General features: G+C 39.2%; 1 protein-coding gene across 28 annotated transcripts in view; it reads right to left on the minus strand.

Moving 5' to 3' along the window:
* scrib (scribble planar cell polarity protein) overlaps positions 1-27,298 on the minus strand; it is a 99,603-nt gene that overhangs the window by 3,265 nt on the left and 69,040 nt on the right. For 2 of the 28 annotated variants that reach the window (XM_079846211.1, XM_079846222.1), the window contains exons 17-46: positions 26,376-26,465; positions 26,192-26,269; positions 25,763-26,092; positions 24,376-24,456; positions 21,897-22,142; positions 20,832-20,942; positions 20,572-20,748; positions 20,202-20,318; positions 19,922-20,110; positions 19,677-19,796; positions 19,536-19,592; positions 19,027-19,083; positions 18,693-18,773; positions 13,439-13,831; positions 12,560-12,631; positions 12,294-12,341; positions 11,568-11,615; positions 10,444-10,569; positions 9,725-9,835; positions 9,306-9,356; positions 8,539-8,688; positions 7,897-8,056; positions 7,600-7,810; positions 7,349-7,438; positions 7,078-7,260; positions 6,535-6,672; positions 4,960-5,099; positions 4,804-4,841; positions 4,341-4,415; positions 1,533-1,587 (exon numbers count right to left, since the gene is read on the minus strand). In XM_079846211.1, the coding sequence (XP_079702337.1) occupies positions 1,533-1,587; positions 4,341-4,415; positions 4,804-4,841; positions 4,960-5,099; positions 6,535-6,672; positions 7,078-7,260; positions 7,349-7,438; positions 7,600-7,810; positions 7,897-8,056; positions 8,539-8,688; positions 9,306-9,356; positions 9,725-9,835; positions 10,444-10,569; positions 11,568-11,615; positions 12,294-12,341; positions 12,560-12,631; positions 13,439-13,831; positions 18,693-18,773; positions 19,027-19,083; positions 19,536-19,592; positions 19,677-19,796; positions 19,922-20,110; positions 20,202-20,318; positions 20,572-20,748; positions 20,832-20,942; positions 21,897-22,142; positions 24,376-24,456; positions 25,763-26,092; positions 26,192-26,269; positions 26,376-26,465 (3,823 nt within the window). Of the gene's footprint in view, positions 1-1,406; positions 1,441-1,532; positions 1,588-4,340; positions 4,416-4,803; positions 4,842-4,959; positions 5,100-6,534; positions 6,673-7,077; positions 7,261-7,348; positions 7,439-7,599; positions 7,811-7,896; positions 8,057-8,538; positions 8,689-9,305; positions 9,357-9,724; positions 9,836-10,443; positions 10,570-11,567; positions 11,616-12,293; positions 12,342-12,559; positions 12,632-13,438; positions 13,832-18,692; positions 18,774-19,026; positions 19,084-19,535; positions 19,593-19,676; positions 19,797-19,921; positions 20,111-20,201; positions 20,319-20,571; positions 20,749-20,831; positions 20,943-21,896; positions 22,143-24,375; positions 24,457-25,762; positions 26,093-26,191; positions 26,270-26,375; positions 26,466-27,298 lie in introns of all 28 variants that reach the window. The other 26 variants (XM_079846228.1, XM_079846229.1, XM_079846237.1 and 23 more) reach the window with 25 other exon arrangements.

Genomic DNA, 27,298 nt, shown 5'->3' on the forward strand with positions numbered 1-27,298 from the left:
AACCAGCTGGATGTACATTATTCCTGACATGTCGGTCAATATTAGATATTTTAAAGTGCAAGCTCTTTTTCCGTTTTTACATTAAGCCTCACATTTAAAAACACCAATAATTCAATAACTGTTAAATGTAATCTTAAGCACATCTCAATTTCATATTGTACAATTACTGTACTCATTTTAGTTTTTACGTGTTTATATTTATTCAGACAGAATTTTAATATGGACTACTGAACGGTTATCAGCCATAAAAAAACAAAACAGAATATCGGCAAAGACTTGTTAGCCAGAATTTGAATACCAGTGCATCCCTTGTTATGTGACTGTATTGGCCACTGCCGTTACACACTATGTCAAACAGAAGGGTAGCTGTTTGAATCTTCATCCATTAGAAGACTTGAGCTTCTGTTTTGGCAAACTGCAGCATGTGGCATTACATTCAGATTGCTAGAATTCACATGCAGTTCATGTTGTCAGGTTGTGGTGCACACACACCTATTTTGAAAAATTGGTAGAACTCTTAATCAAGTAACCTTGATTCTCCAAAAACAGGTTAAGAAATTAAAACTCATCTGAACCTCACTCATTTTGAAGAAACTGCAGATTATCCACCTTTTCCCTAACAAACTACTGCGTTTTAGATTATGGGAGGCACTTCCGGTTCCACTCAAAAAGACTGAAACAAATAATTTCAAATCATAAGGTTGCGCTACAAATAATCCTTACTCGTCAGTTTGACTGAATGAGCTGTAAAATGTCCTTCATGTTCTATTTTCAGACGTCAGGAGAATAACTTACCACTTGGTATTTTAATGTGACATGGTATAACAAGAAAATCTATGGAAAGAACTCTTTAAGTCTGCATTCTTTTCCTCCTGATTTTTTTCTCTCCATGTTTTATACGGTTACAGCAGAATACAAAGACAACACATCGGGCATTTGTGATCTGCTGTCCCGATTTAATTTACAATATACCCCATGAATAATTCACTGTAATGCACTAAGAATCTCTTGTTTTTCTCCAAATCCTCACATCTCTTTCCAGGTTAGTTTTCACACGGATGCTTTAAAATGTAATTGTCTCTCCTCTAAAGCAGGTAAATACAAGATTTATTATCTGAAATATCACGCAATGTTGCAGTTAAAAAAAGCGTATTATTGCGTTCATAGATCGAAACTTTCACTGATTGTTTACGGTTTAAACGGAAGTTACTCCCATAATTCGAGCAAAGCATCATGAGGCATAGGAAAAAGTTGGATAAGTTGGCCCATAAACAAGTGCAGTACAGCAGGCTTCTTATCAAAAACCAATGCATACGCGCGCACACACACACACACACACACACACACACACACACACACACACACACACACACACACACACACAAACAAACAAACAGACCTCCTACCAATATTAGAAGAGCATTTATCCAAGGAAGTCACCTGTGTCAAAGGGACAATAACTGTAAGCCAGGTACTAGTGAACACAGCACATAAAGACACCCAGCAGACTGTATTCACTCTGAGGATCTTACCTGGGTTACTGGAGGCATCATCCATGAAGTGCACGTCATCACCTGCACCAGGTGACTGCAAGAGAGAGACAGAGTGTGAGAGGAGGAAACAGAGTTCAGTAAGAATTCAACAGCTCATCTTTTCTTTCCTACCGAAAAGACAAATACAAGAGCAAAACTTTCAGGTGTCTCCCATGAATAGCTCTTTTTGGCTGAATTGCAAAAATGCTAGGTGTAAATATTCAATCCAAAAGACAAAATGTAAATTGAATCAAAAGACTAGACATCTGAGCCACAGAGCTGTTCTGGGAGACGCCGCTTGACCTTCACCTGATCAGAAAGCAGACAGACTTACTAAGGGACGTCTACATTAAAATAAGGTCTGCAAACTTCTCATGTTCCTCTGTTAAGAGATCCAGGTAGATGTTGTTATAGGATTGGCCTAATAATGCTGAAAATGCCCCCAAAATACCCACAAAAAGCACTTCTAGAATATTAGAGAGACCTTTTCCATCTCTTTATCTTTGTCAGGGCAGAACATTTTAGGAATGAGAAGAAACTTTATAACATATTAAGCTCTGCTTTTCACAGATTCTGCTTAAAACTTCACACAACAGTCCCTCTAAAATCTCAACACAGGCATGCTGTACAAACCTTCACCCCCACCAAAAACACATTGCCAACAAGTTCTCCCCCCTCCCCCCTCCCGAAAAGGCTCAAAAATCACTCTGAGAACTGTATTAAATGATCCCAGTCAGGGTGAAGGTGCTTCCTCACACAGTAACTCACATAAACACAACAGTAAACACTCACAACAGTCAAATCACGGCAGTCTCAAAAGGCCACCAAATAGCATATAAGGAGGATTCACCAGACTTCCTGCATATGACTTTGCTTGAATCCAGTGTGCAGTAAAATAAGATTGACTAGCAGGTATTTTGAATGACCCGTTTTTAACAATCCAACAAAACAATTTTAAATGGGACCTTAAACTACTGTTCAAAAGTTTGAGGCAAGGTTTTTTTCAAATGTTTTTGAAAGACGTGTCTGATGATCACCAAGGCTGCATTATTTGATCAAAAATACAATAAAAAAACATTATTCCAGTCTTCAGTGTAATGTGAGAAGATGAACAGAATGTTCAAAAGAACAGCATTTTATTTCATCATATTTAAAATAGAATTTTTTTTAACCAAAAAGGCTTGAGTTGCAGTCCCTTTTGATCAATTTAAATGTGGCCTTGCCGAAATAACTATTTATTTCTTAAAAAAAAAAAAAACTTGCCCCAAACTTTAAATATTAGTGTATGTTTGTTTGTAATGTATTGCTTGTGTAATTTTTACTAAAATGGAACACCACTTTAATATACACTTCTAAAGAACTTCTACTAGTCAATAACTAGTAACATTTAACATTTATGACAAAATAATGATATTCTGTGGTTGGAGAGAACAAGATATAAAACTTAAGAAAACTTAGTTTTGGCTGCATATCTGAGAGGGCAAAGCGGCAGGAACTGCTTGAGAATAAAAATGAGATATAAAAACATTACAATAAAGTTTATTACAAAAAATATTTAGAAAATATAAATAAAATCCTTAGAGACTATATCCATTTTTGATATTACTATTGTTATCTGTCATTCTGGTTAGAAGCTCTATTCAACGACGCCATGAGTTAGAGGACTGACTTCAGTTGCCTGATTATACAGACATTGTTCAGGGTTTGCTTCTGTCTGCACAGGACAATTTAAGGGCCAAAAACATGACATTGCGAATGTAGTCTAAAGACACTGTTCCAGATTAACTTATTCAAGTAAATAATACTAAAACTTGTGCTCCAGCAAACTAATAAAATTTGAAAAAAAAAAAATCTGTTAAGCAAATCAAAGCATCAACTATTCCTTCCAAATATCCAATAAATACTTGTTGATTGTTACTCATTGAAATGATCCAGATTCAGTAGATCTATATCAGCAATATGTTGTGTTAGCTGAATCTTCATACAAAAAAATGAAGGCTTCATTCATTCGTAATTTCCCCATTCATTATTTAATTTCAATCTAGTGGTGCCAATTTAGACGCCAGTTTGACAGATTGTGTCAGTCTCACAGATTTGGTGGTCTTTTGGTCCAGTAGCAGAGGAAGAGTAGTGGAACATTAACTTCACCCCACATGCCCAATCTCCCTTCATACAAAGATCCCGAAACACAACCACAAAACACCAAGAAACACGACGTTCCATTGTTCCCATGACACCCTGCATCCCCGGTAGAACGGTCTCTCCTAGTGACACCACATGGCAGAGCCACATTCAGCTCTTTTGAGAGTGTGCGCAAGGCCGTGCGCAAGGCCGCGCACAGAGTAGAGGGAGGGAGAGGACAAGATGCAATGGTATTTTCCTTTTGAGCGTTTTAGTGCATTAGTATGTTATCCCATGTTTTGGATTAACGCAAAGCCCACGGACCAATCTGTAAGCCCCGCCTCTACGCTACAACTGCATAACCAGAAGAGAAGCACATGGTATTGACAATGTAAGTAGATTAAGAACAGGATGAGTTTAAGCAGTGGAAATGGTCCTTAGAGCCAAAAACTAAACCCAAATTGTTGACAACTAAGATCCAGAATGATGCTTAAAGCTACAGTAACACGAATGACCATGCTGATCACGCTGGCGAGTAGAGGGCCTTAATAGTTAATAGCTTTGAACTAGTTGTCAGAAGGGCCAGGGAGAGAAGGAGCAGGGGAAGCAGGGAAAGCCAGGAGGACAGCACTGGATCAAAGGGTTCGGGCAGGCTGGATTCCTTGACGCTTTGCATGCAGGCAATACCTGGATGTCGTAAACGGGTTTGGAAGAAGGAATGGCAGCGAATTGTCGGTAGTCAAACTTCTTTTCTGACAGGGACTAAAAGGACAGCAAACAGGCATAAGCAGTGGAAAGATGGAAAGAGAAAGAAGGGGGAAATCAACATTGCAAAAGAGAGATGGCAAGATGGACAGAGGGAAGGACAGGAGGGTGAGAAGCAGAGGCATGTAAAAGTACAAGGAAGGAAGAAGAAAGGACAACAAAGAAAAGAGATAAAGGAAAAGTTCATGGATGACACTCTACGTGCTATGAACATGACATTTAGAGTAAATAATGACTTTGTTTTATCGTAAAAAGTAAAGCAATGGATGGTTTGGCATCCTACTAATGGGATTAGTCACCCAAAACAACATTACTGGTGATTCAAAATGTGCTGTTTGCGCTGTACTAAATGAAAAGAAGAAAAAAAAAACCAATCGTCTCATACCAGTCTGCCTGGCGAAGTCACTGCCCGCGGACTTATATCTGTTTAGGAAACAACAATGGATAAATGTAATTTGCCTGTTAAAAATGAACCAGTATCACCCAAAAGAGTATGATGGCATTGTTTAGTTGATCAGATCAAGGTAAATGAGATCGTCACCTTCCATTGGAGTTGGAGAGGGTGTGGGCGCAGGTGACGGCGACTCCGACAGCTGATCCAACGTTCCACGCTTCTTTCCCTCTTTAGACTTGGCAATGACCATCTGGGCCTTCAAAGCATCCTGCTCTAGAGACTTCATCCTGGAAAGAGAGTGAGATGCCTTGAGACACAGAGAGTGAAAGGAGGAATGCAAACGGTGCATGGAGACAGGATGAGAGATGAAAGAGGCAGAGGTGCTGTGTACACTGATTGGTTAATACAGGAGAAGTTAATTTGATGGAGGCTGTCAAAAAATGTGGCAAAGTTATGAGAAAGGATCACAAACTAGAGATGCACCGATTATGTCTGATTTGTTGGTGGCACCACAGAGTTTCTCCTTAAAAATGTAAGCCTTTTTCAAACCCAAAGCTCTAATGTATTTAGATATTTGAGCTACCAGGGCCCAGTTGCATAAACATAGCTGCGTCCTAAGAACTAGTCTGACCAATAAGCAATTAGCTAGGGCTAATCAGTTTCACTTTTCAAATACTAATCTACCGTTAAACTGTAAACTGAAAAGAAAGAAAAAAAGATTAGATGACTAACTTGGAAGACTAGTCGAAGCAGTTTATGCAACCGGCCACACGACATTAATATGGTCATTTAAATGCCATTTCATTGAGCTTCAGCTTTATATGATCACAATGTCTGTTACTTTTCAATTATTTATGTTATGTAGTGGAAATGCCTGACATAGAACATTGGTTTGTTGTATACGACGGCACTTTCATGAGACTATATTAGCCCAGGGTGAGTAAATAATGGTTGAATTGAGTGAACTATTCCTTTAAGCCATGAATACTTGCTCTGCCAAAATTTGTTAAGTCAGATTTAGTCTCAGTATAGTGCACTCAGACAGTCCATTCACAGACCATATGCACAACCATTACAAAACCCCAAGCTCCAATCAGCATGATATTATTGTGCTATTATTTCAGATTTAGCCAAACTTAAACTATCACAAAAAAAGCTAACTGAAGTTGGTCATTTTACTGTTGGTTAGGCAGCCCTTTCAGTCAAAGTGGATGGTTTTAGGCCGCTTAAAACACATTTAAGAGATCATTGACATCTGAAACATTTTAAGTTTGAACATGCTGCACTATTAAACAACTTCTATATGAAGGAACCAAGTATCAATGATTTTAATGAAGATTTAAACATTTTCGTGGTATTGACTAGAACTAGTATCAGTGCACCTCTAATAAAAACAACTGCAAGCAACTTTAAGAACAGCAAAGAAAAACATGTTATTAGGAAAATATAGGGCCTTTACTGATACACAGATGGGAGGCAAAAGTGAGTGAGCAAAGAGAAAGAGGGAGTGCGCCACCAAACTAAATAATGAATAAAATAGCACACGTGCAGAAGCAGTAGTGGGTTCTTGTAGGGCAAGTTTATCGTTTAGAAAAAGACACTACAAAATGTCATCCTTTACACACTATGCACTATAAAATGTCCACAAGAACCAAGCACCCCAAGCAGTGGCAAGCATCAGAGCTAAGCCCCCATGATGCTTTCTGGCTGTTAAGGGCAGACCTGGGCTGACAGGAAGAGGAGGAGCAGGAATTGGGAGGGGCTGCAGCGCTGCCTAGTGATGCCCTCACACGGGACTGGTAGAGCCGCTTAGCCAGGTCTTGCTCATACTGCCTTACGTCCTCCTCTAGACCATAAGGCCTTGGGAGCAGCAAGTAAGAAAGAAACAATAACACACAAAGAAAAGGAAAGAGAGGAAGGAGCAAAGATGAAAGGAAACACTGAAATGGACAGTATAGATTAAGAAGGAGAGGTTTACATTGAAACTCAGGGCCATCAAAGACAAATGCACAATGTACATGTGTGTGTATAAATAAAATGTATACTATAGCTATGTGAACAATATGAAAATGTCTTTGAAGGCCCTGTTCACCAAGGGTAAGACATGGGTAAGTGTTTACTTAAAGCCTGGAGAAAAAGATGAGATTAAGGCACCACAAGTGGTCAGCTCTTTAGGAGATCAGCATTACAGAGGAAAGGATGAGACCGGAGAGCTCCTGATGCGTTACATTTCACATAACACATCATTCACTGTGGCCATTATACCTGGCTGCTCTCCACATGGCCCTCTTCTCTGCCTCCAGGGCTCGTTTTTCAGCAGGCGACAGCTCCTTGTCCATAGCGACAGCAAGCTCTGGGCTCTGCATGCGTAACCGTTCTTGATGCCTACGCTCTGCTTTGGCTGTCCGAACCGGAGCCACTGATTCACTGGGATAAACTGGGATCAAACTGTTAAGACAAACACGGGGTTCAAGCATTTCAAATATCCTGAAACATCACAAAACTGTTTAGCTCTCCTAGTATTAGCATTCCTCACCCCGTCATGGAATTGGGTCTCTGCTCCAGTCTGAAGCCATCTTCCATTGAATTCCGCTGGGAGTCGCCTTTACCGTCGACAGAGGAAGGACTGGGGAGTGAAAAAACAACACATTTTACTAAGGATGCACAGATGTATCGTCCACTAATCAGTTTTGGCCTAATAAGGCAATTATTTTCATTATCGGATGGACCGATAGACAGCCAATGATTAGGGCAGACTGTATCCTGCCAATCAAAAGTGCAGCTCACCCTGAGCTGCCACAGTGGCTGGGAGGCGTGGCACACTGCCGTGGTGATGGGGCGCTGTGACGTCCCAAGCTCTCCACCTTGTACTCCACACCATCAAGTATAACCTTTCCATGAGCCTTCATATCTGCCACCTGTTTTGCCAGATCTTCCTCCTCATCCTCCTCGTCTTCATCCAGCATATACTCTCGTGCCTTCTGTTCAATTCGCTTTGCTAAGGAAAGTCATTGACACGCATTTTAGCATGATTCACAGATGAACTGAACTTACTGTACACTTGACAACTACACAGACACAAACCTTCTTCCTCTTTCATTTTCTTCAGGTCATCTTCTCCCACAAGTGAGATGCGAGGTTTAGGTTTGTCTGGGGTCTGCTGCTTCACATCAATTTCAAAATATTTCTGTCTGTCTCTGAAGGAGCGCTGCTCTGGACTATCTCTGCCAAAAGAGGAGGGAGTCTGGGAGAGAGCGAGTGAGAGAGAGAGAGAGAGACGGACATTTAAGTTTCAGATCAATTGTAAAGAATGCTTTACATGCAACCACATTTTGCATGCATCCGGCATGCAGGAGCAGCTCCCATGATGTTCTGAAATTTAGACAATGAGTAAGAATTTGCACAAAAGTACCAAATCTTTGCTGATCCACCACCACGATGATGCAGTGATTGCATAATATGCTGCCATTGCAAAAAAAGAGTCAAATTATTGCTCTCCTGAAGCCTGTCACCAATAATAACTGCCTTGATTCAGAGAAGAACACAGATCGATCATGTTCCCAAACTTTACCGAAATGCATGCTGCAAGATGATCCGGCTCCTTGAGATTTCGGACACACATTAATTGCGTTAATTGTTGTAGTTTGAAGCGACATGTACACCTGCACCACCACCTGTCAAGCTCAAAAGCATCCAAAGTAGTTCTGCTGGAGATGAGCTGGGTACCTTCGACTCCATTGAGGGGCGAGACAGGCGTGGCACGGCTGCCAGGCTCCTGTACTCGCGGCGGTCAGATGAGAGGGAGGGATGAGAGCCGAGAGGAACACTGCCCTCAACATTACCCTCATCCATAAACACCTCATTATTCAGCTCAGGCTGAAAGAGCCATCATGTACAGCATATCAACAGTACTCTTGCAGACAATGTTGCGTTCTTCATAAGTTGTGGTGAGTCAGTACACACCAAATAAGGGTTATGTGTCAGGCTCATACAAAAGTCATCATCATCATTTAACGAAAGGCTGGAATACACTACAGGAGGACTTTTAAAATCTGAACAGATTTTAATCATACACTTGCTGACTTTGACCCTCAGTCGTTTAGTGTATAATGACCTTTTTTTACTGTAACCATTTTCACACTAACAGACTGTCAACCCATTCTGTCGACAAACTCACGTAAAAAGAGTGCCTTATTACTGGGAGACGTGACAAATAAAAACAGTTTGCGTTCTAAAATCGGCACAAAACATCAAACATATTTGATATCCTCCGACTGGATGGAGTCATAGTCTGAAGCTTGAAAAAAATCTGTTTATGTCCACACGTGATTGCGAAAACTGTGCGAACTCAGACTAGCCAAAATCTGCAGACTGACTTTCAGCAACTAGCCCTGATGTTTCCAAACTGAAAATCAGGGCTAAAGTCATGTAGTGTATTCCAGTTTTAAATGGCTCTTTAAAAATGTTTCGGATTACAAACATAGAAGACATACCTCTGGTGACGGTTGCTTTGAGCTGACATTGTTCCGTGGAGCGTAAAAATCCTAACGAATGAGAGTGAAAAGGAAAGATGATTTAGACACACTTTATACATAAAAAGTCCTGCAGACAAGACATATGTTGGACAAGAGAACACACTTTACACACTGCAAGGAATCACAATATCAAATCGAGAACATCAAACAACCAAGTGACAGATGAAAGACGCACATTAGTGACCCTGTGAAATGAACTCCTGGATTCGACAGCACCATATGAGTGACTCATGCACAACAACAGCAAATAGGAAACAAGCTCCCAAAGGAACGAGCGTCCAAAGGGAAGACTCCCCAAACAGGAAGTATGGGTGACCAAGCACTGGATTACGAGGGAACCACGACATGCTCACAACCTTGATGAGCATTTGTCCTACCTGTGGTGGTTCCAGTACGGCCAGGGAGTGTGGCACAGCTGCGAAGGCCTTATATACCTGCTTGATATTGATGGGGTATTCCTCATGTGTGTCAGGGGATGGGGCACGAGGCTGTACGAGGGATTGGGGGATTCGAGGACGGAGGGGTGGAGGGGTAGAGAAACAGACAGAGGACAAAAAGGATGGAACAGCTAATGAGAGACAGAGCTGCAAAGGCAGAGCACAGGAGGAAAATGCAGGGCTAGACCGCATGCAGCCCACTCGCCAATGTCAATGGAAAGATGGAGGGAGAGGAGAGAGATTGATAGTATGAGGGAGGTCTGTGGTTATGGTGACTGGGGCAAACGACTCTGGACGATATTTTGGTTTACACTGGTATCCTGAGATAATGCGAGTGTAAACCTTGCTGTGCAAACAATGTGGTTTGTGTGATTAGGGAAAGAAAAAAAATCCAAAAGAGGTGTCTTGATAGAAAACAGGCACAATGTTACTTGCAGTGAGAAGCTGATAAGTCTTTGTTTTTCTAAAAAAAACCCGTTTCTTTGACCTGGATTATGGTGTGACCGTTTGTTAGGCTTAATAGGCACGGTGGTAATCGCACCTTGGAATATATATGGAGAAAATAAAACAACAGTCGTGTTCTGTTGGTCTTTAGGCATTGGTAACTGAAGATGAAGGGGGAGCCTCATTAGGGTTCAGACAGTGGTGAGGGATCTTACAGTGGTCTGAGAGCTGATGGGAGAGAGGCCATGCTGGAAAGGGTTGGGACTGCTGTGGCCATCCTGACTGGCTGGAGACCCAGCGGGTCGCACCCTAGAGAGTGGCTGGATGGCACCAGGTTTAGTCTAGAAAGAGAGAGATATTAAACAACAATAAAATCCAACTATCCACAATCTCTGTAACAAGACGTTGAAAGTAATACAGGGTAAGAAACTTAAAGGATTAGTTCACCCCAAAATGAAAATTTCCAGATAATTGACTCACCCCCCATCTCATCCAAGATGTTCATGTCTTTCTTTCTTCAGTCGAAAAAGAAATGAAGTTTTCGGAAGAAAAAATTCCAGGATTTATCATCATATAATGGTTTTCAATTGCAACCAAAATGCTGAAGGTCCAAATCAATGCAGTTTCAAAGGGCTTTGAAGTGCTTCAAATGGTACTGTGCGATCCCAGCTGAGGAATATGGTCTTATCTAGCGAAACAATTGGTCATTTTCTAAAAATAAATAAAAATAAATACTTTTTAACCTAAATTGTTCATCTTGCGCAGCTCTGCGAGGTGCTTCACACAAGTGCTTTGTAAACATGGGGGCGGTACTTCTGCCTACTTCTTGCGTGACCTTTCCTACGTGATTACGTCATCCTTAGCACCGAACAATTTAGGTTAAAAAGTATATTCTTTTGTTAAAATTATTTGTATGACCGATCGTTTCGCTAGATAAGACCCTATTCCTCAGCTGGGATCGCACAGTACCATTTGAAGCACTTCAAAGCCCTTTGAAACTGCATTGATTTGGACCTTCAGCATTTTGGTTGCAATTGAAAACCATTATATGATGATAAATCCTGGAATGTTTTCTTCCGAAAACTTTGTTTCTTTTCGACTGAAGAAAGAAAGACATGAACATCTTGGATGAGATGGAGGTGAGTAAATTGTCAGGAAATTTTCATTTTGGGGTGAACTAATCCTTTAACAGTAACCTTTACTGTATTTGCTATTTTGCATTTACATAATGACTGCAAGTTTAGCATAATATGGCCGGTAATGTAATTCACATTAATATTATCATGAACTTGTTCTGGTAGCTATATATTACTAGTTATCTACACTTTTGGACACTCACTGATGAATTATCCTTGGTGTTTGCATTTGAAGGGAACGGAATGCTTGACTGAAACACACAAAAAAGAAAAATATGAACATGATGTAAAAATGAGTGAAAGAAAGAAAATGTTTTCATATGGGATTTGCTTTTTCAAGTCCAGTAACTTCACATGTAAGCTATATTATATTATATTATATTTATAAACATTAAGCAGCAGCACAACTGTTTTCAATTAATACAAATAAGAAATAATTCTTGAGCATCCAACCTCCGATTATTAGAATGATTTGTGAAGGATCTGAAACACTAAAGACTGGAGTAAGGGCTGCTGAAAATTCAGCTTTACCATCACAGGGATAAAATATATTAAAATAGTAATATTGTTACAATTTAAAAAGATTTTATGTTTATAATGTTTTTGATCAAATAAATGCAGCCTTGGTGATCATAAAACATTTTAAAAAACGACCACAAACTTTGAACAGTAGTGCATATTATAATATGTTACATTCACTACATATAATTCCTAAGGTCTTAATACGCAGTGTTAATTTACAAAGCTGTAGTTGCATGCTCAATTGCTTGGTTTGGTGTAAATACTATAAGAGTCAAGCATTTCACTGCTGCAGAGAGCATGAAAAGCACGACATGCTCAGAGTTACAGTCAGACTCGTCCACCATTCCTCGCTTAACATCTAATGCAAAGCCAAATGCAGCTAGAGCTGGCCATACAAGGCCACTTACATATCGAACCTCTCTTCCAAGCATCGCAGAGGAAGATTTGTGGGACTGCTGAGAAATATGGAAATGTCATGACGACGGGTGGAATCAGAGCACATAGGCCATAAAACAGAACACTAACTTAATGAAGACATTAACTAGACCTGTAAACAGTAGACCTAATAAACTAGCCTTCCCCATGGAAAATGTTTGACAGTCACATGAAAACAAATGAGAAAAGAAAGGGCTGAAGGTGAAATGGGAGTGAATGCGATTTGAGTGAGGCTGACCTGCGAGTTGTTGGGAGAGTGTGCAGCATCTCGGACAGGACTTTCAATCCTGAGAAGCTCAGACGGTGAACCCTGAAATACAGAAAAAATAACACATCACTAGAACAAGTACAGGAAAGGAATTGCTCATTGTCATCACTCATTACTCATGAAGTATTTCACAAAGCAAGATGAGGTCTGCCATTTACAATTTTTTACAAGTTTTATATAAGCAGTTCATCTCGATTTGAGAGTAACAACAGCAAACCATAAACAATGGTCTTAAGCAGGTTTTATAATGTTTGCACACTGCAGCTGTTCTATTGTTCTTACGATGCACTTGATGACAAATGTGTTGTATTACGTGACTCAGATCATTTGTAATCAAGCAGTGATGCCATTAAAATGCATTTTTACAAACAGTGTCTACAACAGTCATGCTACAGAAACAGGCAATATTTTAAACGTTTCTTTAAACACGATAGTGTTTTTTTTATGTTCCTGTAAATGGCCGGTGACAGGTCTGTATTTAAGGTGAGAGGCCTTACCCCTTCACCCTTTTGGTTCAGCACCTGTTGATTTCACATTCAAAGCATTCTCATTCACTCTGGGAATGTTTAAATGCCTCACGACCATAAGTTAACGCACAGTACAAAGTCCCATTTTTGCATCCATTCACCTATTTTCTAAATATAGGAAATGTATATATAGACATGTATATTTCTGTGAAGCAATTTTACAACCTAAGGATGCTTTCAAAGACATTGATAAGTCTAAAGCTCAACTCGACTCTTCAGATAGCATTTGTGATTAAGGTGGTATGTTAACTCTAAATAGCTACTGATGACACACCATGCTTGACACACTCAGTCACAAAACACACTCCTCAAGGCTGCTTGCCTTGCTGTACAACCAGGGTTGCAGCTGCCCATGCCTGCCGTAACCCACAGGTGGCCCTGATAAAATGCGCTCTTCAGGAGGGCAGCCTTTGCCCTTGCGATTAGCCACAAGGAAGGGATTTTCACTAAAGCAGATTGGCTGGGAGTCCACAAGACATTCTTCTTCCTCGTTAGTTTCTTGTGGCACACCTAGAGCTGAGAGTGGGTCCCATGTGTTGGCTTGGGGCTGTTTTAAAGCCGCTGAACTGGCGGCTGGGCAGACTGGAGACGAAGGGAGGGCAACGGGTTCTACATGGTACATAGAGGCATGGACTTTCTCAAAACCCAGGGGATCTACAGGGCCAACTGGCATGGCAGCCTCCATTGTGACGAATGCAGCAAAGGAGGGAGAAAACTGAGGAATGAGAGAGAGAATGTGGTCGACAGAGACAAAAGGGAAATACAGTGAGAAGGAAACAAAGACAAATAAAAGAGCAACTAATGATACGTAAAGGGGACAGGAAAATGACATGGAATCACATAAAAAATGAGAACACAGAAAATGTAAAAGAAAAGCAGTTAAGAGTGAAACAGATGGGTTTAGTCTGGCAGAGTTGGGAAGAATCACTGCTAAAGTCACAAACATCTACCGGTCACGCCAATTCAGATGAGTGAGAAGCTAAATACAGCTATCCCATCATCCTGAGACATCTCACAGCGAACAGTCACTCAATCCTGAACATTTGCACTAATGTGCTGTGTGCTTTAATATAGACTTTAGGCTTGATATGCCTTGTGGCAGACAGATTATGTTCAGATTCAGAGAAAACTGAACGTGAAAATTAAGATTTCAGTTTTCAGTTTCAGTGCAGTGTTATTTTAGTACTAATTATAGTTTTAGTATTAATTATAGTTTTTATTTTAGCAATTTTGTTATGTGCTTTTGTCATTTTATTAGTTTGTTTAAAAAAATATTTTAGTATTTTTAGTAATAATTTTAGTTTTAGAAATTTTTGTACTTGAACTTAAGTTAATTTCCAATGTAACATTTCTTTATCAAGTTTTATACATTTTATATAAATTCAAACATTTTCAACAAAACCTATTTTAATAGTTCAGTTAAAATATCGTTTCAGTTTTGACAAATTTTGCCTTTGTAGGGAGGTATACACAATTTAAAATCTTTTTCACAATCATGAACATTGAAATATACAACCTAATAGAAATCATAAGTAGTTCTTACAAATGCATGTAGCTCTACAGTGAACCCTAACCACAATATACACACATTTACATAACTGTTTTTACCATTAAGAATGCAACTTTACAAAGTGTTATAAATCTGTTCTCTGGATTCACAGGAAAAAAATGCTTCAAAAGTGGCTTCACAAACAGGTGCTATTGGTGGCACATTGTGATGCTTAAGATGTGACCGCCACATACAGTTAATGGCCTCATTCTGATAAAAAACTTCATTCAATGGCTCTGGTGTGTAGATAAATGAGACTGCTCTACAAAATAGTATCTATAAATAGCTGTGACTAAATGGTTCTTCATATACCACAAAAAATGGAGTGCTAGTGTTTCCCTATCAAAGAGCAGTCCACCCCCTCTCTGTGCCTCACTTGACTTTGCTAACAGCTGCTAGTGCTATGTAGGTTATACATTCCCAGAAAATAGACACAGGCTAAAAATTATGACAAAAAAAAAAAACTTACAAAGCTACATTATTACATCTACTACATTTTATAACCTTTACTGAACATCACTAAAGGCAATAAATCACTAAGTGTGATGTTTGTGTGAAATTAGCATTATACAATTTACTGACTTAGCGCTAACTTGACGTCCAACAACCAATGGATACTGTTATTATTTCAGTACTCAAATCCTAAACAAGATAAAACACTCGGAAAAAAGAAAAAGAGGGAAAAGTAGTAAAGGAAGTCAAGAAGGAATGAGTGATGAGGAAATAACAGAAAAGGCAAAGATTTGTAGAGTAATAGCAATGGTACACTCACAATAAGATGACAGGAGCTGATTCCAAACGGCTCGACTCTAGATAACTTAACTGTCAAGATCTTCCAAGGGTCCCTCATTCTCAATGGCCACACCCACCCATTAAACCATTCAGCCATTCAGCTCACAGCATACATTTTAAAATAACTTGAGCTACTGTCAGCTGTCGGCCAGCACCTCCCCCCTCACTCCAGCTCAAGCACCAACAAATACAATCTGTATTTTGTCAGTTATGGCTGGAATGACCAGCAGCTGGACTGGTTCACCTTTGACACTACTAGTAAAAGGAGCACTACTAAGCAAATGTAAAGCGTGACCTCATAATGTTTCAGAAGACCAATGCTTATTCACCAATACACTAAGCATTCAATTCAAGCATGTGAGGAAATATGAGCTGACCCACACACACGTTTTGGCCTTATTTTTCCATTAAAGGGGTCATAAATTGAGAAATCAATTTTCCCTTGAGCTTTTGATATATAAAAGGTCATTTTAATGTAAGAATATCCTGTAAGTTTCAGAGCTATCAAACTTCCATGTTAGTCAAAGAAAAGCTTTTATTGACAGCTTTTCCACCAACTCGTGCATGTCATGAAATGTTATAGATAAATAACACAGGCCTACGTGGAGCTAAACCGGATCGAACTTCCAAGCAATAAAGCTTATGGCATGTTTCAAACATGAATTAAGCTTCCTTCGGATTCCAAAATGCATGGTTGAACTTTATTTGTATTGAAGATCCAGGTCACATGGGGAAGACATTACATTTGTTTGCTTCATTTCACCGGATTCGTTTGTAAACAAGAGACTGGATTTGCAGACAGGATGAGATTAAAAAAACAATGCTGTGTCTTCTGGATCTGACATGAATGATGCAACACAATTATGTGAGTAAAAAAAGTTTTTTATATGCGATAGCACTGCATTGTTATGTTTGATATCTACTGATTATGTACGTGTCTAACTAAACATAACTTCCACGCTGTGACAGGCTGGAGGCTTGTCCTGCGATTCGTGATCAGACTCGAACATGTATGAGCCAGTGCGTGTGTGTGTGTTATGCACGGTTCATGGTTATATCCACCGATCGGGCCGGCCAAGTAATAAAAAAATAACATTCCAATGAATTTGTGTGGATGAGAGGTAAATCATTGTGTTTGTTTGATAAAGACATTTTGCGAGCCCTGTGGGCTACTCATTCCGGTGGCTGTTTCTCCACATTGGAAGTTTTCAAAACAATTCCTCATGTGTAATGACTGGGGAGCCAAAGCTCATTATAATATACAAAACTGTTATCCAATCATAGCAGTGGGCGTTTACTTCCAAGTAGGGCTGTAACGATTTGACCAAAAATAAAAACCTCGATTAATTGAACATTTTACCTCGATTACGATTAATGAACAAATATTTTGCTCTTTTTTTTTTTTTGCTTTCCATTTTTTTCCTTCATAAGGTTTTAGAGTAAGTTCCTGATAAGGTTTTTACTGTAAATATTTTCTACTATTAAAAGGTGGAATTTTTTTTTCAAATGAAAAAGTGCATTTCTTTGTGATTTTAAAATACTTGAAGGAAACGGTTCACTTTCAGCAGTTATTTTCTAATGGGGCAGATTTCTGTTTGTTTTACATCTGATACAGATAAATTAACACATAGGCCTGCATTACATTTATTTGAATGCATTAATGAGAGCGCGATTGTGTGTGTGAATTACTCATACCCTCTCTATTCATTATGAAGCTGTGGTTTGTACTTAGCCTACTTCAAAGGTATTAAAATATATGCCTATAACGGTTGAGTTTCTAAGCTACTTTAGTGACTTTACTTTAGTGACAGGACAGCATTGACACTGCGTTTCTGCGAGCGATCTTCACGTGAAAAGAGGTCTGCCTTCAGGGCGCGCGTGTTGTCAGAGACACGACACGGCTCGGCTCTGTGTCACTGAAAAAAGCTGAGCACTGAACGGAGAAGTTTTCCGTATTGCTGTTTGTGAATAGTGCACAATCGCTTTAAATGTTCAAACTGGCAAGGCTTTAAACGCATTTACTTGACAAACTTTATGAGGACGAGAGTGAAAGCGATCTAGCTTCGGGGCTTGCGCGTGCCGCCTGTGTGTGTGTGTGTGTGTGTGTGTGTGTTTGTATGTTTGTGTGTGGCAGCGTAGGCTATAAGAACGGCAATCAACTTACCTGTATAAACTGTGTAAAACATGCAGTTACTATAGTGATTCTGGGCATCTATAAACACAGATAACTGCTCCTGCATCTCTCTGTGTGCCTGCAAACTGCACGATGTGACTGACGGGGCAGAGTCACGTGACTAAAACCGAAATAACCGACATGGGAAAAATACGTCGGTTAGAGGTTCTAAATTTCGGTTTCGATTATTTTTCAATTAATCGTACAGCCCAGTCTTCAATGCAGCACGGCCATAAAAACAGAGAATTTCAAGAGCTAGGCTCAAAACCACGGTAGAAAAATAGCCTATTACTTATTCATTATAATGTTTTTGAATGTAAAAACCACACAAACGTCATTAGTTGACCTCAGACACATATACATACATATATATATATATATATATATATATATATATATTTTTATATATATATATATATATATATATATATATATATATATATATATATATATATATATATATATATATATATATATATATATATATATATATATATATATATATATATATATATATATATATATATTTATTTATTTATATATATATATATATATATATATATATATATATATATATATATATATATATATATATATATATATATATATATATATATATATATATATATATATATATATATATATATATATATATATATATATATATATATATATATATATATATATATATATATATATATATATAAAAAATCAAATCAGTGCAAAACCTGAAAATGTCCACATATTCTGTATGGTCATGAAACAATTTATCTGTAATTCCAGACAGTTCCAGTGACCACAGGTTCATCAGATCATTTAGTGTGTGTTGAACTGTTAGGAATAAATGGCTCTACAGTATGGGCTGGGCTGATGATATTGATTAATCAATATGAATCAGTATTAATTTTGGTGAACAGATACTGATTCTTAAATCTCAAGATCGATATGTTAATCTATGCGGTTCTTGTTGATGTGTAAACGAAAATTATTTATAGCACGCATGCCATCCAATAATCACACTAAGCTTTGTGCTTCGTTACTTTTAATAAGAAAGGCACTTACTCTGTTAACTTTCTGTAGACTAGTCATAGGCAGAGCCGCCAGTGTCTTGTAGTCCAGTTTCAATGGTCCAGAGCTCAAATTCTGTAGAGAGAGTGTTAGAAAGATTACATTGAAAGAGTTTTGTTCACTGAAAGAACACGTTCAACAATCTTCTAAACTGTATTTAGATTTTTCATTAAGCTCTGCGTATGAGGACACTGGACCTAAAGAGCTTCTAGTGTTCATAGGTTCAGACATGACTCGTTTATTCATGTTCAAGGTGACGGCTGGACCCGTGTTTCGCTCCTGGAGCCCTACTGTGGGCCGTAAAGACAGGGAGGGCATAAGGCCTCACCTCAGTTTCCTCCTCCAGCAAGCGAGTTGCCTCCTCGCGCTCCAAGCGCATGCGCTCCTTTACCGAAAGAGGGAGGGTAATAAGGTGGGAGTGGGGGGGGGGGGGGGGGGGGGGGGGGTGAAGTTTACCCAATCACACACATTTAACCCACACAAATATGAACACACACATTCCGATGACATCAATTGCACAGATGGGGATGAGGTTTAGGTGACGCAGAGTCATGGATGAAAAATAAAACCAGGGAACCATGTAGAAACGAGAATGAAGGAAATTAATGGCATTGGGAAGAAATGAGATGTGATGTTTGGAATGAGCAGCACCCAAAATCATTCAGAAGGGTTTGGGAGAAAAGAGGGGCAATAAGACAAGAGAAAGAGAGAAGAAAAGGACAGATCCACATATATTAGTTATAGGGGAGATTTGGAAGTGGTCGTCATTTTAATAGTAATTGTTATTATGATAATACTCTGTTATTACAAATGCAATTTGGGGAGGAAATCACTCACCACTTTTTCCATTTCTTCCCGTTCCCACTGGGATGTCTCTCTAACCATCTCTACCTCCTGCAGGAAAGGTCAGACAGAAGAATGTTTTTTTTTCTGCCCATGCCACAATTGTTTCTACTCTGTGTGATGCAAAGAGCTCACCTTCTGCATGATGTCAATCTCTTCAGGACTCAGATCTCTGTCTACTGATGAGATGCTCTCCATACTGTTCTTACGAACAATACCTGCCGCGAACGGGTTTGCAATAACACCAGGGGATGCCTGAAAAATCAAATCGATTGCAAATAAATATGCAAATATGTAGTAGTATATGCATAATATCATATATTGATTTGAGCCACAGCTGGACACGAGCAGATTGCTACTCCTCCTGTAAAAGTGTTTACCTCTATGCCTGTAGCGTTTCTTGGGTCAAAGCCATCACACACAAGTATAACCAAGGAATCACCGGCAGCACGCAAGACCCTCACTGCTTCCGTGTGGGTCATACCCAGCAGACTGTTGTTGCCCACCTCAAGAATACGCATGCCCAACCGCAGTCGTCCATCTCGTGCAGCGGCACCACTGGAGCTCACCTATAAGAACAAGTGAGTAACAAATCAAGGACTTACATGACTGTAGTGAAGGAGGAAACCAGACCAGTACTTTTGTTTCTATCAGAGTTACCTTGGAAATGAAAATGCCCTCATCTGTGGGGTCAAAGGGGTTTCCTGCATGGCCTTTAGCTCCGCCCCTGATGCTGATGCCCAACTTTTCTCCAGGCTGCTTGAGAATGACAATCTCCTACAATAACACAGGGATGTTATCGAAGGTATGTAAGGTTTTTCTGGTCTCATGAGGAGTCTACTTGTACAAGTGTCTCTCTCATTGCAGGCCATTGTGGCGTATTTTCAGGAAAAGACCAAGTCTGATATTATTTAGATCTGACTGTGCCAAGAGAACTTCACAGATGTGACTATAAGAAACCACCTGATGGCATCTGGCCATACTGTAGGCTCTTCTCACATTCCTCCGCTAATAACAGATGTGGAAATACCTGCATGCCCGGAGGTGAGGGATCTCTGCGCACAAGCATACGGATCTCCTGTTTGTTGGAGAGCAGGGCTCTAACAGCTTCCTGGTGTGTGGCATGTCGCAGGTCGATGGTGTTCACCTCCAAGATACGATCACCCACACGAAGTCCACTCTGAGAGGCCAAGCCATTGGGGATGACCTACTCAGAGACGCAATGAGGTCAGAAATGAATTCATCTGACAAGCTTCACTGACCACAAATCACCTGCATCATACTAAATACCTTTGAGATGAACACGCCTGGCTCATTAATTCCAAATGGGTGACTGGCATGGTCGCTACCCCCCACAATGCTCAAACCCAGGGGACCACCCGCTTTGATCAGCGTCACTTCCTATCAAAAGAGGAAATTCCGATGTCAAGTTTTATGTATTTGTTGAGATGTATTGAGGTTTGCAGTAGGTCGTATGGATGCAGTAATAAATCATATTTGGGATTAATCAATAATAAATAAGATACTGTTCAAAAGTTTGTGGTTGGTAAGACTTTTTTTTTATGAAAGATGTTTCTTATGCTCACCAAGACTGCATTTATTTGACCAAAAAATATTTTAAAATATTACAATTTAAAATCATTGTTTTGTATTTTAATATATTTTAAAACAAATTATTTTGATTGCAAAGCTGAATTTTCAGCATCATTCCTCCAGTCTTCAGTGTTACATGATCCTTCAGAAATCATTCCAATATTCTGATTTGATGCTCAAGAAACACTTCATATAATTATCAATGATGAAATCAGTTGGGCTGCTTAATTTATTCTTATAATACTCTTAATATCTTAATATTCCTGTGGAAACTATGGGTCTTTGTTCAGGATTCTTTGATGAATAGAAAGCTTTGTAACATTATAAAATGTCTTTACTGTCACTTTGGATGAAATTTAAAGTATGCTTGCTGAAAAAGTGTTAATTTCTTTAAAAAAAGAAAAAAAGAAAGAACTTACTGACACCAAACTTTTGAAAGGTATTGTCAATGTTTTAGTGTAAATAACTGAATGTTCAGTTATTTGTGATGGAGATGTGGCTGTCTAGGCAAGTCTACACAACTTCAAGGGAACAACAATAAAATTCAAAAGCAATAGAGTACAATTTCAAAAGGCCAAATCACAGTCCTAACACAATAAATCCAGTATGCAATGTTCATACCGTGCACCATTTTCTCTGTTGAGTGAGGCATTAAAACAGCAAAATGAAGCTGTCATGAGATTAAACTACAGCAAGCAGCATTCATCAATACACACACATTCCCTACAGATTCACTGCCACACTTTTAGTTAGAGCTCACACCTCAATGGGGTATTCATCTTCCATGGGACAGTTGAGATGGTTTCCAAGGTGCTCGTCTCCTCCTTCCTCTTGCTCAGGTGAGTCAGATGGCTCTGGAGGAGGGGGCGAATGAGGTCGTGTTCGAGGGGAGGCTCCCCCTGCACTGGCCTGGTCCCGATCGACCAGGAGGGTGATGGTGGGGGAGGTGCCAGTAAGCAGCGCTACTGCCTGGTCATGCCTGGCCTCTGTCATGTCTACACCATTGATCTGGAGTGACAGCCAAACACCAGAGGGTCAGAGAGGGCATATATGCCCAGAATGGGCGGAAGAAAGCCCCTCATGCTGAGCTTGTGATGTCTTACTGGCTCTTTAAGTGCTGTATGTAGAGTCTTAGAGGAACGTTAAAGATTCCATGAGTTAGTTGTAAAATGTTCCTGTACTGGACTGATCTGGATCAAGTGAAAGCCAATGCTGAGCCCTCTCATGCATTCAGAGGCTTAAAGGAAAAGTGATTTCCACTTCACTTACATTATCTGGGTTCTCAGTGAAAAATCATGCATTGAACCAAACTGAGACACATTTGACCAGGGAAGTGAAAAGAGAAGGGAATGTGCAATAGGAGAAAGAGGAAGTGCTGGAGAGGCTTTAGGTAGCAAGATCATGTAGTGTGTTAGAGCAAGTACAAAGAGAGCAGCCTTATGAAAACATTCCCTAAACGCTACTACATATTTAAAATGCATTCCAGATTTATCTCATATACTTTGACTAGAGGACCTTTTACTCATAAAAAGTAAGTTTAGTCCAAGATGAGTTATAATTACAATTTTTAGTAAGTGCGATAACATGCACTATAAAACTTTAATTACATTTTGACTAAAGCAGTAATTCATCTGTTTAAAATGTCATGTAAACACTGCAGTCTGACTGAAATAGTAGCAGTCTGGTTTTGGGGAAGCCAGACTAGCAGATCTGGAAAATGTGATTGTAGCTCGGCTTCGTCCAGCAAATTAAAATGTTCATCAAACTACAATTTTCCTTGTGATTGTGCACTTGCTCCATAAGATAGAGGTGACGGGTAAGCTGTATTCCTTCAAATATTCGATTATGCATTATGTCATCTATACCTGGACAGATAGAGACTGTAGCCTGACTACATAAAAACCTGCTCTTAACTTGATTATAACTACGCATTTACAAGTACTAACTGATTCATCATATTAGATAATGACTCATTTCTATTCAAGTCTTTAAATCCTGCCCTTTAATTACAACCTGGGTCATATCTTGACGCATGGTGTGTTGTGTTGGAACTGCGGAAGAGAGCTGCTGTGTTCATCATTTTCACATGAACGGCATAACAGAGATTCTCTTTGCAAAGTCAATGCACGTGGCCTAATCTGTCCTGCTTCATGTGAAGAAAGACTATTTTTGATTTCTGGTTGGATTGTTTATAAGTAAGAAGTTCCACCATGGTGACAAACAGAGGTCAGCACTGACCATTCAGTACCGGCGCTTACCACAGGGTGACAGAATGGCAGCTGCTATGGTAACGCATGCAGTTACCATGACAGCAGGCCCACAGAACAAGTCAAAAAACCTCCCATCACCACACCCGACACCAAGCAGGCAAGAAGTGTGTTAGTGAAACCCCATGCAAGGACAGAGGGAGAAGCAGCAAAATCTCGAAATAAAGAGAGGGCTCAAGGGAGACAAAATATTTGAGATTACAATTGTCAAAATGCTGAATAGTAATACAAGCAAGGTTTCCAGTAGAGAAGTGTACATTACAGAGCGACATCATTTCATGGTGTGAAGCAGAAAGGTTATGGTGTACAGCACAGTAAAACAGCAGAAGACAGCTCAGTTGCATTCTACTAAAACTAACTGTAGCTGAACAATGCAGTGAGCTGATCTTTATTCAATCCTTCTAACACCCAGGACCAAAACCGATCTATCATTAAAAGGTATAGTAAACCACAAAAGGAGACGTGTTCGTGTTCATGGCATAATTTTCCATACAAAAAATTAAGCTCAGCTAAAAATAGCATACAAATATCAAAGTAATCCATATAATTTGTGTGGTTTATTCTGAAACCATTTAATAGCTTTGTGTGAACAACATATCCAAATCAAGTCATATTCTTGCTCATATTCAGATCTGGTGCATCACAAGATCCAAAAACCCATGATTTTTGAGGTGAGACACAAAGCTATCACATGGCTTCAGAGGACTTAAAATACAGCACATGACTTGTATGGATCAGTTTCATGGTGCTGTTTGTCATTTTTAGAGCTGGTAGCCTGGTAATCATCCACTTTTTGTATGAAAAATAACAGCCTCAAAAAAGTTGTGTTCCAAGGAACAAATTTAGACATGTTTTTAAATTACAATATGGTGAAATAAAAAAAAATTTTTTTTTGTGTGAACTACTCTTTTAATTCAAAAATAAAAAAGTTGATTAACTACACTAATTAGAGAGAGAGAGATGGATGGACTCACTGATATGACCCTGTCTCCCACATGCAGGACGTTGTCTCGGTGAGCAGCTCCTCCTTCGGCAATACGAGAGATGAAGATTCCCTGAGAATAAAGCAGAGGAACAGAGTTAAGTCAACAGTAATCTCAATTCCATATGTTGATGAATGAAAACAATGTTGAAAACAGTTGTGCTGTTTAATATTTGTGAATTTTTTCTTCTTTCTGGATTCTTTGATGAATAGAAAGTTCAAAAGAACAGCATTTATTTTATTTTGTAACATTAGAATTAAAAAACGTTTTACTGTCAATTTTGATCAATATAATGAATCATTGCTAAACAGCATTCTTTAAAAAAAAAAAAGTGATCCCCAAAAGTAGTGTATGCAAACATCCACATTCTCACAAGGTAATGAAAATAAACTATAAATGAGCCTATTTTTTGAGACAGAGCAGTGAATTTACTTTTTTGCACACTCACAAAGAATTAAAACAGGTCATACTCTAGAAGTAAGAGTGCTAAAATCACTTGCAGTGCTATATTACAGCTAGTGACTTACTGTTCAGCACTCATGTACAGCTGTTAATAGCTAGTCAATATGCTGATGTAACATGCTGCAATGCCACATGCCTCTAAAGCAGAAAATATCTCGCTGACCTTAGCTTAAAATTACCTGCCTTGTTTTTAAATGGCCCATTATATAGTCACAGAAAGGGTTATTAAAAACTCTAAAAATGTAATGTAGACTTTGTAGTATTAAAATAACTATTTACGACCTTCAAGGCCACTTAATTCTTCAAAGACAACTGACAAACAAATAGTCTTCAAGCTGCCTTTGTCAGCACTTTCACAGTATGTTCTCTAGAAGTGTGATCAGAACACTGCATGCCGAAAACTCAATGTAGCAAACAGACAAGTTGGCAACATCTACTTGTTAGTAAAAACGAGCGCAAATGTCAAGCAGAAGGACAAAAACAGGACTTACAATTACTCAGCCTAGAGTGTGTGCATGTGTTAATGTGTGACTGTGTCTCCTTCGTGAAAGTGCTGCATAAATGAGGCCGTGTGTCAGGAAGATAGAGGGTGGAATGATGCATGTCTGCACCAGAGATCCAAAAATACTTCATCCCTTGCCATCCTCTAATCTATCGGCACTATCGGGTGTCAGTCCCTGTAATTCTAATCATTGCAGCCTCGGTCGGCCATCCTAGAGGTGATGAGGAGTGCCAAAAAGAGGCTTATGCAGTCCATACATTTCTGTTAAATATGTTAAACAGAGCGGATTACCTGTCCTGCGCTCCGTAAACAAACACAAGATAAAACAACTTGACACCAAAGCAATGTACACACCATAAAATATTTACAACAAGGCAAGACCAAAGTGTATCTAGAAGAGTGTCTTGTTTTTACCGTGTCTCCTACTCTGTATGGGGTTGACCCTTTCCCTCCAGCAATGCTGAAACCTAAACCTTTATCGTTGCGGATCAGACAAGTGGCTAGTCGCTGTGAAGGTCCAGTACTAACAGCAGGTGAGGCAGGGTCCAGGAGGAAAGGAAGCCCACTGGACCGTCTCTCCCGGGGGAAATAATCATCTTCTGGTCGCAACGGTGTGGTGGTGATGGCGTTCTCTGGTTCCACCATGTGTTCACGCAGGACAGTCATAACCACGGCTGCCCCAGAATTACGCAAGGCCTCGACCGCTGTGTGATGTTCCGCTCCGTGCAGGTCAACTCCATTTACCTGAGACCAGATGAATACAAAGATGGAGGACTTAAAGCAGCATGAATGACTGGTTTTGTATGGGGCAACTCAAAGGTGAAAATTATAACAGATGTTCACCTCAAGAAGTTTGTCTCCGACTTTGACCCCAGCACGAGCTGCAGGGCCCTCTTCTGATACTCTAGAGATGAAAATACCCTGAAAAGGACATGTGCAGTACATTAAAACAAGCTGACAACACACACTCACACACGAAAGCATTTACTGAAATTAATATTTAGCATTAAAGCTCATTGAAATGTACCTCATCATCACCCTTATAAGGCGTAGAACCTTTCCCGCCTGCTATACTGATGCCTAACCCACCAGTCTGCCGTAGGATGGACAGGGTCAGCTACAGATGAAGCAGAGAGATCAGAAATGTACAGAAAAGTGCACAACAAAAACCTACAAAATGCATCTCACAAGACATTTGCTATAATATGCACAACTTGACTGACAGAACAAAAAAACTAACAAAAAAACAAAACATGAAGCTTTCATGCAGTGCATGCTTGTTTAGAGAGGAAATATCTCTAATGTGAATAAGATTTGCATCCATGTTCAGACAGATCAAATATATTGTCCTAACCAGCAGCCTTCTTTCCTTGATATTTCACACGTTGCATTAATTTACATACAATAACAATTGAGCTCAAATTTACGGATCATTGGAAAATCTATTCATATTGGGAAATACTTTTAACACACAATTTGAAAGATAAAAAAATTAAATAAAATGAATAATTCACAAAATGGACAAAAATCTTGGGAAATGTCATGTATTCTAGCCATTACTCAAATTTCAAAGTTTATACATAGACATCATACAGTCTTTACAAAAATATGTATTAATATATTCTATACAGAAAGTTTGTTTACATTCACATCTTGTTTAATAAGCAGACACCCAGAAAATCATTCAAGTCTGCTTAAACATGACTGTTGTGCATGTAAAGGATACATTATTAATAAGTAGATCATTTAATTACAAGACTGTTGAAAACTATTGTGCAGCTGAATATTTTTGTGGAAACCATAATATTTTTTTTTTCCAGGATTCTTTGATAAATAGGAAGTTCAAAAGAACAGCATATATTTGAAACAGAAATATTTAGTAACATTATAAATGTCGACTGTCACTTTTGATCAATTTAATGAATATTATACATTTCTTTAAAAATGTAA

The sequence above is a fragment of the Gobio gobio genome (genome assembly GCF_949357685.1).
Source record: "Gobio gobio genome assembly, chromosome: 2".
NCBI classification, from domain to species: domain Eukaryota; kingdom Metazoa; phylum Chordata; class Actinopteri; order Cypriniformes; family Gobionidae; genus Gobio; species Gobio gobio.